A 14,984-nucleotide genomic window follows, 5' to 3' on the forward strand; every position below is an offset into this window, starting at 1 on the left:
AACGTTCTGGTCATCTGAAATGCTGTGAAGGAGGTAGGAGATTTTTAATATCAGAAGGATGGGTAAGTGAGAAGAAGCTTTTGTGGCACACTTACTGTTTTCTGAGATGTTCTGCCTCGCTTTTGACATTAGAACATGAATCAGCCATTGGGTATCTGCTGCTGCCTTGAGGGAATAGAGTGGAATTGCCTCTTGTGCACCGTGGTAGTTGTCATATCCTTCTCCTCAGTGTGCACGGAGGTTTCCGCAGTGGTTAAAGCTGGCCTGGATGATGAGGAATCTTGATTCTTATGTAAAAGCGAGGGCAGGAACAAGGCAAAAGGAATCAGTCTCTAATCTGGTAAGAAATATACTGCCCAGGCTTAATCTTCTGGGAGCTTTTGTGTTAGCTCTGAAACTTCTAGATTGCATTTTTCTCATTAATGAGTGAGCAGTAGCATTCGGGGTATTATTTTCAGGAGTTATGCAGTACATCTGTTTTGTGACTGAAGCTGCAGTTCCACAGCACTTCTGAAAAGTACTGTGTTTTGCTTCCCATAGGAACTCCTTGCAAGTTTGTTATTTATTCATTACGTATCTGTATATATAGATGGTTGGGGTTTTTTCATTCTTCCCAAACGTGATAAAGTTGGTTACTTTGCTAAGGTCAGCTTTGTGTGCTGGGAGGGCTGGCCAGCTTGGCAGGGCAGGTCTAGGACTCTGCTATTCCTAACTGACAGTGGAGGCTGTGTGAGCAGCGCGAGTGGAATGAAGCATCCATAAAATGTGCAAGATGAGCCTTAGTCTTGGCTGTCATTTTGGGAACCCCTTTGTTTATGTTGGCTGTGCACAGAGAGAACCCAATGGATTAAAAATATGACAGGCAAAAAAACTTCTGTCAGCAGAGTGGAGTTGCTCTGTCTCATTCACTGGAGTTATATAATAGGCGGAAAAATAACTCAAGTTAGGGCCTCCTGAGCTTCATTTTCATCAAGTGGCTGGTTTGAATCATCTTTCACTCTCAGACCAGCAGCTCCAGGGAAGCCAGCTCCCTAGGAGCTCCCATGCTGAACTGGGTAGAGAGCGGCCAGAATAACCAGACCTGGCTGCACTCTGCCTGTTGCACAGATGTGGTCCAGTGGACTGGATCACAGCTCTGAAGCTCGTCCAGGGCAAAGCAGTGAAGGTGCTGTAGCAGGATAGGGAAAAATGATGTTAATTTGGTAGGGGAAGCTTTCCTCGGAAGAGGTGGTGAGATGAGAGGAGTCGGTGGAGGAGGTAGTTGGCGTCAGTAGTGCGTCTTCCTTCAGACTAAGCAAAGCACAGCTGTCAGTGCTTGAGGCAGGGCAGCCTGTAAGGAAGTGCAGGTCTCGCTCCTCAGCCTTGGTGTTTCTTTTGTACAGCAGCCATGTAGGCAGAGTGGGGAGTGCTGAGTTAAGGCAGGATGCCTGCAGCAGTGCTGCCTGACTGGCTGGGCCAGAGCTGTGGCAGGGTTTCATGGCTGCCTGTTAACTCAGCTGGTGGGATGCAGTGCCAGCACAGCAGGAGTTTGGGTACAGGTGGTTTGCATGAGTGAAGAGCATGTGGGATGTCAAATTTTGTCTGGAAGGCTATAACAACCATAGGAGACTGTTACAGCTATAAACGAGAGTATTCATGTTCAAAGCTTAAGGTACTGAGCACTTCTAAAAGTCTACTCTTTTATTCAGTCTGTTCTGGATAGCCAGGCTCTTAAATGAGTTGAAATGTGGCTGGGCATGCTGAAAGGATTGTGATCAATAGCTCGAGGTCAGTTTGGTGGCTGATAACAAGCAGGGTGCTTCAGGGCTTGATCCAGGAACCTATGTTGTACAACATCTCCACCAACAGATGATGGGGATGATAATACTGAATACACCCTCAGCAACCTTTGCAGGTGATACTAATTTAGGGAGGGTGGCAGGCACACTTAGCATAGCTTTACTTCAGTGGGACCTTGAGAAACATGATTATTGCATGTGGAATTCAGCAAGACTTGGAAGGTTCTGTATGAGAGCATTACAACCCCATGTTGGTCCATGCTGGGAGACCCACCTGCCATGGTAGAACAAGGGACAACAGACTTGGGTTTCTGTTTGGGAGGTTCAAGTTAGACATCAAAATAAGCTTGTTCAGCCAAGGTGGTGCCCAGAGAGGTGGGGGACTCTCCAGTGTTGAAGGCTTTCCAGTCTTTTAAGTAGAGCCATTCTCACAATGGTCCAGTGTTGGCAATTGTCCTCTCTGAGCAGGAGGCTGGACTAGAGCCCTGCAGGAGCCCCTCCTAACTAGTAGTTCTGTGACTTTTGTCCCAGAATAACAATAACAACCCCCCTCCTTTTTATAAGGCAAGACTTGACTCAGAATAGTTGTTTATATTTGCTTAGGAAGAAGCCACACATTGTTTAAAGTGATGACTAGATTTGCATGCGGTTGCTGATGGAGTATCGAGGGTATACTTGTGAACACAGGGATTGCCCTCGAGGTGTGCAGTACTGGTGCAGTGTGATGGAAGTGTTGCCCCTGTATGGCAGAAATGTGTGGTGTTTGCACTAAAGAAAGGGGAAAAGCAAAAGTTATTTTCCAGATGCTCGAAAGCCCTACCCTCTTCTGAAAGCTGAGCACAGGAGTCTGTTTAAACCCAACTTCAGACTAAGGAATAACCCTCTCCTCCCCTTACTACCCCCGGTATCTTCCCAAAAAGGGTTGGGGAGAGGGAAAGATTATAGATGGACTTGGCAGCATCTGAAAATATTCCTACAGTGTTGAGAGGCCTGTAAGGGCATCCTAGTTCTCTCTTTCTGGAGCTTATTTACAAATTTGTTTAATGGAAAATATTCCCTGAAACAATTGCATGTGCATCCTCAGCACAGTTACCCTTGACCTGGAACTGTGAAAGGAGAAAGACTAAAAAAAGGCTCTGGACTAGAACTGTGCTGCAAAGTGGAAAAAAGAGATGTGTTACTTTTTCAGAGTGATAGATGGCAACATGCTTCCTGTCTTGGGAGCCTAAAAGCAAAAGGTTTATTAAGGAGAAGAAAAATCAGTAAGAAAGGCTCAGTAGCTCGCTGTTATGTTTTGTGAATTTTACATTGTCACTTCCCTGAGGTGCATGTGAAAATATTGTTAGAATAGAATCAGTGAAAGCAAAATTGAGTTGAAACTCTCCCTGGCTTCAGCTCACCGCAGTGTTAAGATGCACAGTGTCTTGCAGGACAAAAGTTCCCTGCATGCCATGGCAGAGCTGTGCTCTGTCCACGTTGGAAGTGCTTCAGGCAGAAAACAGGACTGTCTTCTTCCAGCAAACTTAGCAGCACTCCCCAAATAGTAGGTCGGATTTTATTTTGATTCATTTTTAAAAGGGGGAAAAAAAAATCAAAATCCCACAAACCACCCCAAGGCTTGAGCAGTGAGATGGACTAGATTGCTTTGTTGAAGAGGGAGGACGGGTTGCAGCTGGGCTCTGCAGCGCTGGCTGGGCAGGCATGGGGACTCCAGATGAGTTTCCAGGAGGGTGCTGCCCATGTCTGCTGAGATGTTTGAACACTGACCCCCAACGTAGAACAGACCAAACTACTCGGGCTACCAAAGAAAAGCATGGGGAAAATGTCCTAGCTAGCGAGCCCTCAAGGCTCTTGAGTATCTAGTAATGCTGCTCAGATAATACCCAAAGCTATTTGAATAAGTTGATGCTCTTTCTAGTACCAGTACCACAGCTTTGCATTCAGGTACACACATACAGACATCTCCCTACACCAAAGGAAACGGTGAGCTAATCTGATGCTTTGTTAATTCCATGCATTGTGGTAAAAGTGAGCTCCTCTTTGAAGGAACAGAAGAATTCTTGGGGACTCTCTATCCTATAGGATACCCTGGAGGACAGCTCTTTATCCTGTACAAGTCCCTGTGCATGCTTTTAGAGATGATAAGTCATCTTCTCTTCTATTGTTTCCATAGTTTGTACTGTTTTTGAAAACCATAGATGTTAGTTAATGTCACATAATTCTCTTTTAGAGTAACTGATGAAGAGACATCTGACTGATAGGGAGCTACGGTGGGAAGGTGTGAAGCAGTTTATTTGATGGATACGTTTTCTAGGTAGTGACTAATAAATCTCTGTGCCCTTGTGAAGGGCACACACAGAATGGAAACATAATTCAAAAATTGGAGAGTGGGAGTCTCTGATAATACAGCCCTGGTTCAACTTGGGGAAAAATGAAAAACCAAACAAAAATGCATGACCCAAACTAGGAAATCCTAAGACTACCTGTTTGTCATGCTGTAAGAGTGGGTAAAATAGGTTCCTTGTCTCCCCAGGCACTTATGACTGGTGTACAGGTACTTGCAGAGGGGTACCTGAAGTCAACAACCAGCCTCTCTAGGGTGACGTGCCAGATGATGCTTTTCTTTCCCAAATTAAAGTGCACCCGTAGGAGAGCAGCTGGAATCAGCTTCTCAAAGGAGATGTGCTGATCAGAGGAGGCTTGGCTGCATGTTCTGCTGAGATCTGAGCTCGGCAGGAGCTGAAAGCTGTGTGCCACTGCCTCTTGCAGAGGCTTTGCTAGTTCTTACGGCTCCAAGCTCCTGCACCTGCGTTAGACCTGCTGCATGCCATACAAAATCTGCCCAGGCTCTGACTTTGAAGTTCATTGACTGAAGACAGAAGGAGGCTCATCTGCAGGAGCAGAGGTTGAGTGCTGTAGTGGTATGGCAGCCAAAAGTGCAGGAGAGTTCATGTGCTCCCTGGAATGCCCACTAATCCTGTTTAGTTTATCCCTGTCTAGCTTGTGATTTATGTGGTCAAATGACTGCATACAAAACCTCTACCCTCCTCTGGAGTGTATTTACTATATGCCAGATTTGCTGTAAACTCTTTTGAGAAAGTTACTCTCAAACTTTAAGTGATGTTGGAATTTTTTTCTGTCTGCCTATAAAGCTGGCACAGTAATTATTGTAGTCCAGTTGCAAGGTGCTGGGAGAGAGAAATTAGTTAATTCCAAAAAATGACTTCCAGTAGCTTTAGGAATACAAAAGTTAGTCCTTTAATCTCAGTCTGTGGTTGAGATGCTTCTTTCTTTTCAAATAAAGTTCTCATTTGGTAGTGTCAAGTTTCTGTGGAATAACCATTAGTCCCGTCACTTATTCAGGACTGAGCCTGGCTGGTTTAAAATGCACTAAGCTTTGCTCTGATCGCAAACCAGCTTTTCTACGTGAGGCTGAAGCAACATCCACGAACACCTCTTTTTATCTTGGCTTTGCAGCATAGCATGTAATTTTCTGTACTGCTTGAGCTCCAGCGTCTAGGCAACGAGAGGTGAGCTGAGGACCTGGTTTCAAACTCAAGTCTCTGTTTTTTTTTTTAAAAACAGACCAACCCCCAATCCAAAACCTCAGATACTATTCGAGTACATCAAGGCACGTCAAGGAAATGTGAAGTGACATATTTGGAACAAAAGCTTGTTTGTAGTCAGATGATTTCATACAGCGTCCTGAGGACTTGGTTGGTTATGGATGGGCTGGAGGAGTATTCACCTCTCCCCTGCCCTGCTGTGGGTATAACAAATGTGACCAAGATCAGTTAAACCTGCAGATAGCATTTTCACGTGGACGCTACATTTGAGCTCCTTGTGTTTTCCTTCTGAAATGTCTCTCGCTGTTCAGGACTGTGTCATGCGTTGGGTTTTCTTTCTGAATGCATCCTTTGTGGAGTTGCATGTCGTGTGGTTGCCATATGGATTCAGAGCTGGTTGTTGGTGCTCTGCTTGGCGAGGTGTGCCCAGCTCCTCTGGGGTGCTGGTCTTCATGGGGCTGGGGACCGCAGCGGGGGAGCAATGGGGACAGATGTAACCTGGTTTTCTTTTCTTAAGATGCCTACTTGAAGTGGCATTGAACTGGGTCTTGCGTTTCTTGCGTCTCGGCATTCAGGCAGCATCATTGAGGCCTTAGCAGGGGAAAGCTTGACTTGAACATAACTCCTGCAAGCAGTTTTCTAGTAAACAGGGCACATGAGGCCCTGAGCTCCGCGTGTCTGGGCGTACGCTGTTTTGTGCGTTCCTGCAGAGCTGGCTTGGTGGGCACTGGCCTGTGGCCTGGTGTCCCCTCTGGTTCAGGAGGGCTCCAGCTGGTTTTGCTCGGTCTTCTGAGTGCCAGGGTGTATTTTAGATATGGATGTGTGTGGGGGGTGGGGGGGCTTAATTGATTTAAGCCTATTTTCCCTGTTTTTGCAGGCGTGTCAGGAGTAAAAGCAGATCGCTTTGAGGAAGCGATGACAGCAAAGCACTGCGCACTCTCGCTGGTGGGAGAGCCCATCATGTACCCGGAGATCAACCGCTTCGTGAAGCTCCTGCACCAGCACAACATCTCTAGTTTCCTGGTTACAAATGCACAGTTCCCAGATGAGATTAGGTAAGAGTTGGACAAAATATCTCCCTACTAAAACATTTGAGTGCTGACCTGCGTTTTAATTCCATTTTATCGTTCATCAGAGTCAGCTCTGCATGAGCACTGACAATGAAAAAGCCCATTTGGCATCTATTTGATTTTAACCTTAATCTCCCCGTTCTCTTTCTTGCCTCTTTCTCTCCCCCAGTTTGATTTTCTTTTCTGTATCTCTTAAAGTGTGATTACTTCTGAAAGTGAAGAGAATGCAATATAGTACCTCCCAGAGGTGCGAGGGAAGGAGAACAGCGAGCTGCGTTTTGTGCTTGGGGACATGGATAACTGGTGTGAGTGTTTCCGGCAGCTAGAGCAGGAGACTGAACTCATAAATTGCCTTTTAGGTTCGTGTGCTTCTCTTGCAGCCTGATCTTTGCTGTAACTTCCATCAGACCGGGCGTAATGGCTCAAACCAAAGATCTGTACAGCACAGCATCTCCAGCAGGACGCAGAGTGCAGGATAAGAACAGGGGGAAAGCGCACACTCATCTGCAAAAATGGGATCAGTAGATTTTAACCTCCCTCTCAAAGGGACTTGAGCTAAACATTCACAGTGTTTTAATGAACTCCGATGAAAGAGTCTTTACAAATGCAAAGAATTCCTGTTTCTGATGTTCTTGAGCACCCAGGCTGCTTTTAACGAAGTCTGAAGCGATCTAGCAAGGAAATGCAGCACACAGTGCAAGCTGTAAAGTGGCCGGGAACTCATCAGAATACCGTCAGCTAGTAACAGTGACAAAGTCCAACCCTGGAGTTACATTAACGCGTTAGCGGAGCTGTACGCAGGGTGGTTTTGGTATGTCACTCAGCTTGTCATTTCAGCTCAATGCCTCTCCGTGTTAGCACTTACTGCTAGAGCTTCCTTTTCGCTTCCTTCTCGTGGTCTGAATATGGCAGTGAGAGGGGAGGGCATGCAATTTTTGAGTGAGTAATTATACACTACAAAGGCATTCCAAATGATTGAATAATTGTGTAATCAAGTTACTTTAAGTCATGTATTATGTGCCTGATAGACAGAAATTGCTCTTTCCCAAAAATAGCATTTTAAAAAGAGAGCACACGCTATATTTTGAAGCTGCATTTCTTAGGATCTGCTAAATGTTTTTAAAAAGAAACAAAAAAGAAAGTGATAAAATGCTAGTCTTGCTGTCTTAAATTGCAACTGATCTTAGGCTCATCAAAGCAAATGATTTGCTTAATATGGGACTTGAAGTATGCACCAAGCTCGCTTTTCTGTTGTCAGCAGTCGGGAGCTGTGGTCTAAAAGTTAGTCCTAAACCAGGCAGCACGACCTCTGGCATCCAGCATGCAAATGGGGAGCGTGGCCTGGGGTGTTTGCTGGGTTTAGAGGGACCCGCTGGCTGGGTCTCCAGCGTGGTGCTGCCTGTGCCTTCCTCCCTCCTCTCCTCTTCCTCCTTTTGTATTTGGACTGCAGCTTCATCTGCCTCCAGGCTCACACATGTTTTCATAAAGTGATGGAGGTTTTACAGCACATGAGCTGGTATCGAACAGTTACCTGGCTCTTGTCCTCTTCCTCCTCTTGCTTCTGATGAGTGGCTGTGAACAAGAACCCTTGTGTATGTTTGCATTTATAAGCATCGATAATAATAATGTGTAGATGCTTATTATTGCTCATAAGCAAATGCTTATTTTTATTACATTGATATTTCTGTTCTTTGTATCATTGACTAGGCTGTGTCCTGTCTGGCTTGTGAAACCGCCTCATGGCTGGTGGCCTGAAGTCAATTTATCGCTCTTGAGTTGTGCTATGCTACTTGGTTGTGACTTCTGCCCAAGTTCATATGTGGTAAATGCTGTGAATTGGATCTCCTGGATGTGATCTCAGCTGTCTAAGCTAGCTTGGAAATTAAAACTGAAAATTGAGGAGGAACGTAGGAAAATCCATCCTAGTACCATGCAACTAAATTTCCTGCTAATTATGAAATGTAGCTGTGTTCCGGGAACTTCAATTTGTGCTCTGCTTCTCCCTGGTGTTGGCTGGACCCATGACTGCCCTCTCTCCTTGTTCCCCTTTGGCAGAACATGCATGAGGTTGTCCTGGCTCCAGTGCCAGCCATGGCAGAGCCCTGTGAACAGCTCTGTTTTGGAGCAATGTGGGGCAGAAATCCCTCCCTGGGATCTCTTCTAATACCTTAATTTTTTCCAGTGTAACAGTGAGTCTGGCTCTTCCCTGTCCTTAGGACTGAGATCCTCAGAGAAGAGATGATTTTTTTTCAGCTCATGTTTTGAAAAACACTTGCTCCATCTTCAGTGGGGCCCCTTTTAATTAGGCAGATGCAGCATTAAGTAAAGAAAGAGGATTTTGGTTATGTTCTTTGAAACAGAATACTTCAATCCACTTACGCCTAGAACATTTGGTCATTTTTGGAGATTGTGGCTTTGGGCTGCTGGTCCAGACAAGCTTGTTTACAGAACAGGTTTTTAACCTAAAAGTTATATTTGTTCCCAGCTATTTCTTCTGTCTAAATACATTCTGAGAGAATATATTTAGATAGGTTGTTTGAGTGTTCATGTTAAGTGGATTTTTCTGGATGCTAAGAGCTCTGCTTGGTCTCATTCTGGACAGTTCTTGTTGCTTTGTCACCTTTGGGGAGGGCAGAGTGTTTGGGGTATTTTTAGGTGGCACTGTTTGGCAGCTGAATAATAGTCTCTGATTTCTTCTCATCTTCTGTAAAGAACCAAATCAAGCTGGGACTATAGCCTGCTTGTTAAAAGACCTCACAAAAAACGCTTGCAAAATGTTGTCCTAAAATTAAGAGCTAAAGAGTTACGCGGTGCAATTAGGATGCTGTCATTTCACCTCGGAGACACCAGGGTGGAAGATGCCATCAGGGATGGATGTGTGTTAAACCTGACAAAGCCAGTGAGTGTGTCTGTGACAAGAGAGCTCCTTTTAGGTCGTTCCTCTTAATGCCCTTTGTTATCCCTTTGCTAACGGGCTGCACTGTTGCTGCTTCTCCTTTATACCCTTGGGCTTTATGGGAGGGATTAGACTCGACCCAGGCTCTTCACACAGCAGAGGAGGTTTCATCTTTTTAGAAGTTACTGGTGTTGGGCTCACAGATGCTGTGCTCACAGGCATTATGTGACCAGAAAGACTATGCTGCAGGATTTATAGGAAGTAAGAGCCTTGGAAGTGGAAGGAGAACGTGTTGGGGGATTGTGCTTGGTTTTATTTTCTAAACAGCTTTGATTTCCCTTCAAAAAAGTTATTTGACTGATGATGCCAGTTGCAGGTCAGGTAAGTTCAATGTGTCCAGCAGTAGAAACTGACTGACTTATGGCTGTATTTCTATTGAATGGGCAAATAGAACTTGGGGAAGGGGCTGAGCTTTATGGTTTTTAACCATGGGGACAGTGAGGAGAAACAGAGCCTTTCAGTGCCTTGTGTGAACCCCTGGCAGCCTGCTTTGGGAAGCCTTTCTGAGTGTGTTACAGCTACGCTGCAGTGAAATACGTCCCAGTTCAGTGAGGAAAAGACAATGAAAATGTCAGCCAAGGCCGCTGTCTGTGACGTTCTTAGCTTTGGGGTGTATTATTTGTTGAAAGTAGGATGTAACATCTTGCTGTTAAGATGATGGTCACTTGGCAGAGATGAACCACTGAACTTTGATAGTTTTCCCTGTAAATACTGTATAGTTCCTGTCGCTGCTGGACCAGCAGAGCGTCTTGTTCGGCGATACTGTATTTTATATGGGCCTTGGTAGGAAACCACAAATTCAGCTAGCAGTAACGTCTGAAAACAACAATTCCCTTCTCCTTTTTATTTCCAAGGAACCTTGAGCCAGTAACGCAGCTGTATGTCAGCGTGGATGCCAGCACCAAAGAGAGCCTGAAGAGAATTGATCGACCCCTCTTCAAGGATTTCTGGCAGAGGTTTCTAGACAGTTTAAAGGCTTTGTCTGAAAAGGTACCCGCTTAAGAATGTATTTTTAAATATTTTTTTCTTCCTTTTACACCTTACCTACTCAGGAGAAAAGTAGAAGACTTGAGAGAGGCTTCAGATGGACTGTGGAATGGGTTCTGGATGTGTTGGGAGCATATATATATGTTTTATGCATTAAGGTGTATAAAGTCCACCAAGTTTGATCAGTTTTCCCTGTGGGGACAAATTTAATGACAAAAGGAGAGCAGAATGTGTGTCAAATAGGACAGTAAACTCTGCTGTGAATATAAGATGCTGTGAGAGATGAAGAGATTACAAACTAATAGAAGATTTCCTAATGAAGCGTTTACACTGAAGGCAGGCTGCTGAAGGAAAACTGGAAATTCAGGGGAGCCTAGGAGGAGTCATAAATCCCCATGTGGTACTTAGCACTGGTTCTCAAAGTTTCCCTTGAAATTGCAGTACATAAAGGACATTAAAATGCGTGTGCTGGAGTTTACTAGCTCTAGCTGCCCTCCTCCTACATAGAAATCTGGTTATTTCTGGAAGGTGTACCCAAAACAGTAGATCTGAGCATAATAGCAAGGGTGACCCTTTACGCTGTTGGCATTTTGTAGTACTTTGTGTCCATCTGAGACAGCTGAACAGTGACCTGAAGGCCCATGGGATCATGTCTGGTGCTGTCAGCTCAGAACTTTGTCTACTGTGTAACAGTTTTTGTAGTAATTAATGAAGCACTTGTGGTCCCAGCATCACATGAATTAATAAGAATAGTGCTTTGTGAGCATGTCTTCCGTCTCTTATTTACTGATGCTGTGCTCTGATGGAAGCAGGTACTTCTGTTTACTGATTTGGCAGAGGTTGACATGTTACCTGCTGAGATGAACAGACAAGAGAGACTGTTTCATTTGAATAATGAGTTTTTCTGCCTTCTGAGATGACAATGTTGGACCATATTCTGCCAAATGTGCTTACATTAGTAGAGCTGGGAGACTCAGTGTAATTGAGTGACACTTTCTTCTGCAAAGGCATGTGAGTAGCTTGATCAAGCTATTTGCATGCAAGTGTGCCGGCTGGTCTTGTTAAGCAAAATCTCAGGCCAAACTCTGAGCTTATGGAAATCGGGTACAAACTTACTGAGTTCTTTGTGTGAATAGAGGAAGCTGTGGAAAGAAGGGAAGCTAAAATATTGAAGGCAAAAATATTGAAAAAGTCTTTTGGGAACTTGCTTTTGCCCCCCATTTCTTTCCTTCTGTCTCTCTTGACCCTGCATAGATATGGTTCATTCATTGCTGTGTGTGTTGTCAGGAATTTCCTTGCAAAGAATTGAAGGTGAAAGTATTGGCAAGTCTGTCCATACAGCTAAAAATATTCTGGTCAAGGTGAAGAGGAGAGGAAAAAGAAGCTCAACTAGCAGGTGCATTTTCTCCTCAAAGCAACTGCACTTTGAAGGGTCCTTGAAACACTGATAACACAAGAGCCAGTTAATAGTTGCTCCAGTTGGTAATACACTGTTCTGCCAGCCCCTACTCAGCTGCATATTGCATCATCACACGTGGGGGACAGCAAGAAATCTTGGGGAAGCTACTGTTAGGTGTTTCCTCTTAATGGTATACATGGTTCCGGAACCCCCAAACTATCTTGAACTGCTTCTGGGCAGAAGCACCTTTCTGTTTGCCTTCTGAGCACGTTGTTTGGTGTTCACGTGTGATGTTAAGCACCATTCTGTAGGACTGTGGTGAATGAAAGTTGGTGAAAGCTAATGCATCTGCTGATTCTTGAGAAATGCAGCTCCTGTTTCAGAATAGGTGGGGAACTGCTGATGCATTGTGTTGGGAAAGTGATGCTAATATATCTGGAAACAAAATACAAGTCCCATATTTTCATGCTGCCTGACAAACCATGCAGGCTTACTCAAGTCTCCTGAGACAAGCTGGCATCGCAGCTGATATGAGTCACTGCTAATAAGAATCATGGATAGGTTTGATCTATGTACATTTAAAAAATAAAAATGGGCGAAGGGAGTTTTTAAAAATGCAAGTTGTACCTTGCTGTGATTGTCATTGTGTTGTTTGGCAAGAGCTGTTGCTGCAGAGTTACCCTGCTTGCTTGTGTGTCTGCTGGCTGTCCCCGGGGCTCGGTGCTGCAGGGATGGGTAGTGAGAGACAGGTCCTGCTGCAAAAATGTTGATCATCCGAACAGCTGAGTGGGAGAAAGGAAGAGGAGAGGACATGGCCCTAGGTGAGAGAGGAGTGAGGATGTCCTCCTTGGCTCTTCTCTTCCCTGCCATCAAAAAGCAGGCTGATTCTTGTTAAAAATAGAAATGGAAGGCCCTGGGCAAAGAGGTGGGTTGCAAATCTGTTGTCTTAGTGAGGCAGTTATACTGATAATGGATTTTGTGGTTTTAACTGAAGTTCTGCACAAAGTTCTTGAGCACTTAATAAAGGAGTGAATTTAATAATGAATTATTCCTGGTATGATTTGACAGCATCATACAGCATGTTTGTGATTAATTGCTACAGCATTTTCAAAGGAAGTTTAGGAATAAAAGATAAAAATCTTTTGTGATATTTCTTTCTGCAGCAAACAGCAAGAAGCACTCTCTTTGTCCACTACTATTTGGAGCAAGTTTCATCCTTTCTAGAGTGGTTCTCATTGAAGTGATCATTGAGGTGTTAAATTTTCCATGCTGAGAATGTTTTTTGTGAGAGGAGTTGTTAAACAGCAGGTAGACTCCCAGAAGGCTCCATTTGTTTCTTGTCATGTGTCTTCTGCCCTCCAAATTAAATTGAGAGGAAAAAGAAAGACATTAACATGTGCAATTTAGAATGTGCCCTTTCCAAATGTCACGTCTGAGAAGTCTTGTACTCTTGTCCTCTGACAGCCTTGAGTTCATAAGAATGATTGAGAGGTGACTTGACTTGATAGTCAAGCGCTTGGAGGGAGCACTAAGGATGTGAATCCTTATTGTCATCATAAGGATGAGAAATCTCTGTTCCAGTGGCTGAAAGGCATTTCTTCCAGCCATTGCTGCTTCATAGTGCTATATCCAAATGAGAAATGAGGTACAAATTAATAATGAGGGTCCAGAAGCTCAGGAGGGAGGAGGTAGATTTTCCATCCCTTGAAGTTTTATGATCAAGTTGATGCTTTTTTCAAAAATACCATTAACCAAAGATGTGCTGTCTGAACAAGAAAATAAGGAACCAATGCTCTGTGAGCTCTTGTCCACCAGCAGTCAGACTTGTGGTCCATTTGTGTTTTGACTTTATGCTCTGTTTCCCTCTGTTACTAGACCACGTTCTGTAGGTTGAGAAACTTTGAAAACTGTTGTTCTTGTTGTCCATAAATCACCAAGTGTTTTTCCCAAGTGATAGCAATGTTGACTGAGGGGAAAAAAGGGAATCCCCCACTGAGTTGCTAATAAATGAAGTGGGGATGCAGTAACCCAGTGTGGCGACAGTGCTTACAGATTCATACCCAAGCACTTTGAAAATAATGAGGAAAGATGGTGATGGATGTACCAGCAGAACATGCCCCGTTTGTGGTTCAAAATTACAGAATCACTAAGGTTGGACCTGTAACATTATCAAGCCCAACCATCACCCCAACCCCGCCATGCCCACTAAACCATGTCCCACAGTGCCATGTCTACATGTTCCTTGAACCCCTCCAGGGATGGTGACTCCACCACCTCCCTGGGCAGCCTCTGCCAGTGCTTCACCACTCTCTCTCAGGAAAGGCATTTTTCCTAATATCCAGCCTGAACCTCCCCTGGCGCAACTTGAGGCCATTTCCTCTTGTCCTATCCCTTGTCACTTGGGAGAAGAGACCAACACCCACCTCCCCACAACCCCCTTTCAGGCAGTTGTAGAGAGCGATGAGGTCTCCCCTCAGCCTCCTCTTCTCCAGAGTGAACAACCCCCAGCTCCCTCAGCTGCTCCTCATCAGACTTGTGCTCCAGACCCCTCACCAGCTCCGTCGCCCTTCTCTGGACACGCTCCAGCACCTCAGTGTCCTTCTTGGAGTGAGGGGCCCAAAACTGAACACGGCATTCGAGGTGCGGCCTCACCAGCGCCGAGTACAGGGGCACGATCCCCTCCCTACTCCCGCTGGCCACACCATTTCTGATACAGGCCAGGATGCCGTTGGCCTTCTTGGCCACCTGGGCACACTGCTGGCTCATATTCAGCCAGCTGTCGACCAACACCCCCAGGTCCTTTTCTGCGGGGCAGCTTTCCAGCCACTAGTCCCCCAGTCTGTAGCGTTGCCTGGGGTTGTTGTGACCCAAGTGCAGGACCCGGCACTGGGCCTTGTTGAACCTCATCCAATTGGCCTGGGCCCATCGATCCAGCCTGTCCAGATCCCTCTGCAGAGCCTTCCTGCCCTCCAGCAGATCAACACTCCCACCCAACTTGGTGTCGTCTGCAAACTTACTGAGGGTGCACTCGATCCCCTCATCCAGATCATCAATAAAGATACTAAACAAGACTGGCCCCAAAACTGAGCCCTGGGGAACACCTGCTTGTAACTGGCTGCCAGCTGGATTTCACTCCATTCACCACAACTCTCTGGGCTTGGCTCTCCAGCCAGCTTTTTACTGAGCAAACACTTACATGGCAACACCTCTGATCATGCTTTTTTCCAC

At 45.2% G+C, this 14,984-nt stretch overlaps 1 protein-coding gene across 1 annotated transcript in view; it reads left to right on the forward strand.

Annotated features, from left to right (window-relative positions):
• Positions 1-14,984, forward strand: part of LOC104250719 (S-adenosyl-L-methionine-dependent tRNA 4-demethylwyosine synthase TYW1) — a 113,870-nt gene that overhangs the window by 47,885 nt on the left and 51,001 nt on the right. The window contains exons 12-13 of the mRNA XM_059829496.1: positions 6,222-6,399; positions 10,225-10,360. Coding sequence (XP_059685479.1) covers positions 6,222-6,399; positions 10,225-10,360 — 314 coding nt within the window. The remainder of the gene's footprint in view (positions 1-6,221; positions 6,400-10,224; positions 10,361-14,984) is intronic.

This window comes from Gavia stellata, chromosome 25, assembly GCF_030936135.1.
Source record: "Gavia stellata isolate bGavSte3 chromosome 25, bGavSte3.hap2, whole genome shotgun sequence".
Classification (NCBI taxonomy): Eukaryota; Metazoa; Chordata; class Aves; order Gaviiformes; family Gaviidae; genus Gavia; species Gavia stellata.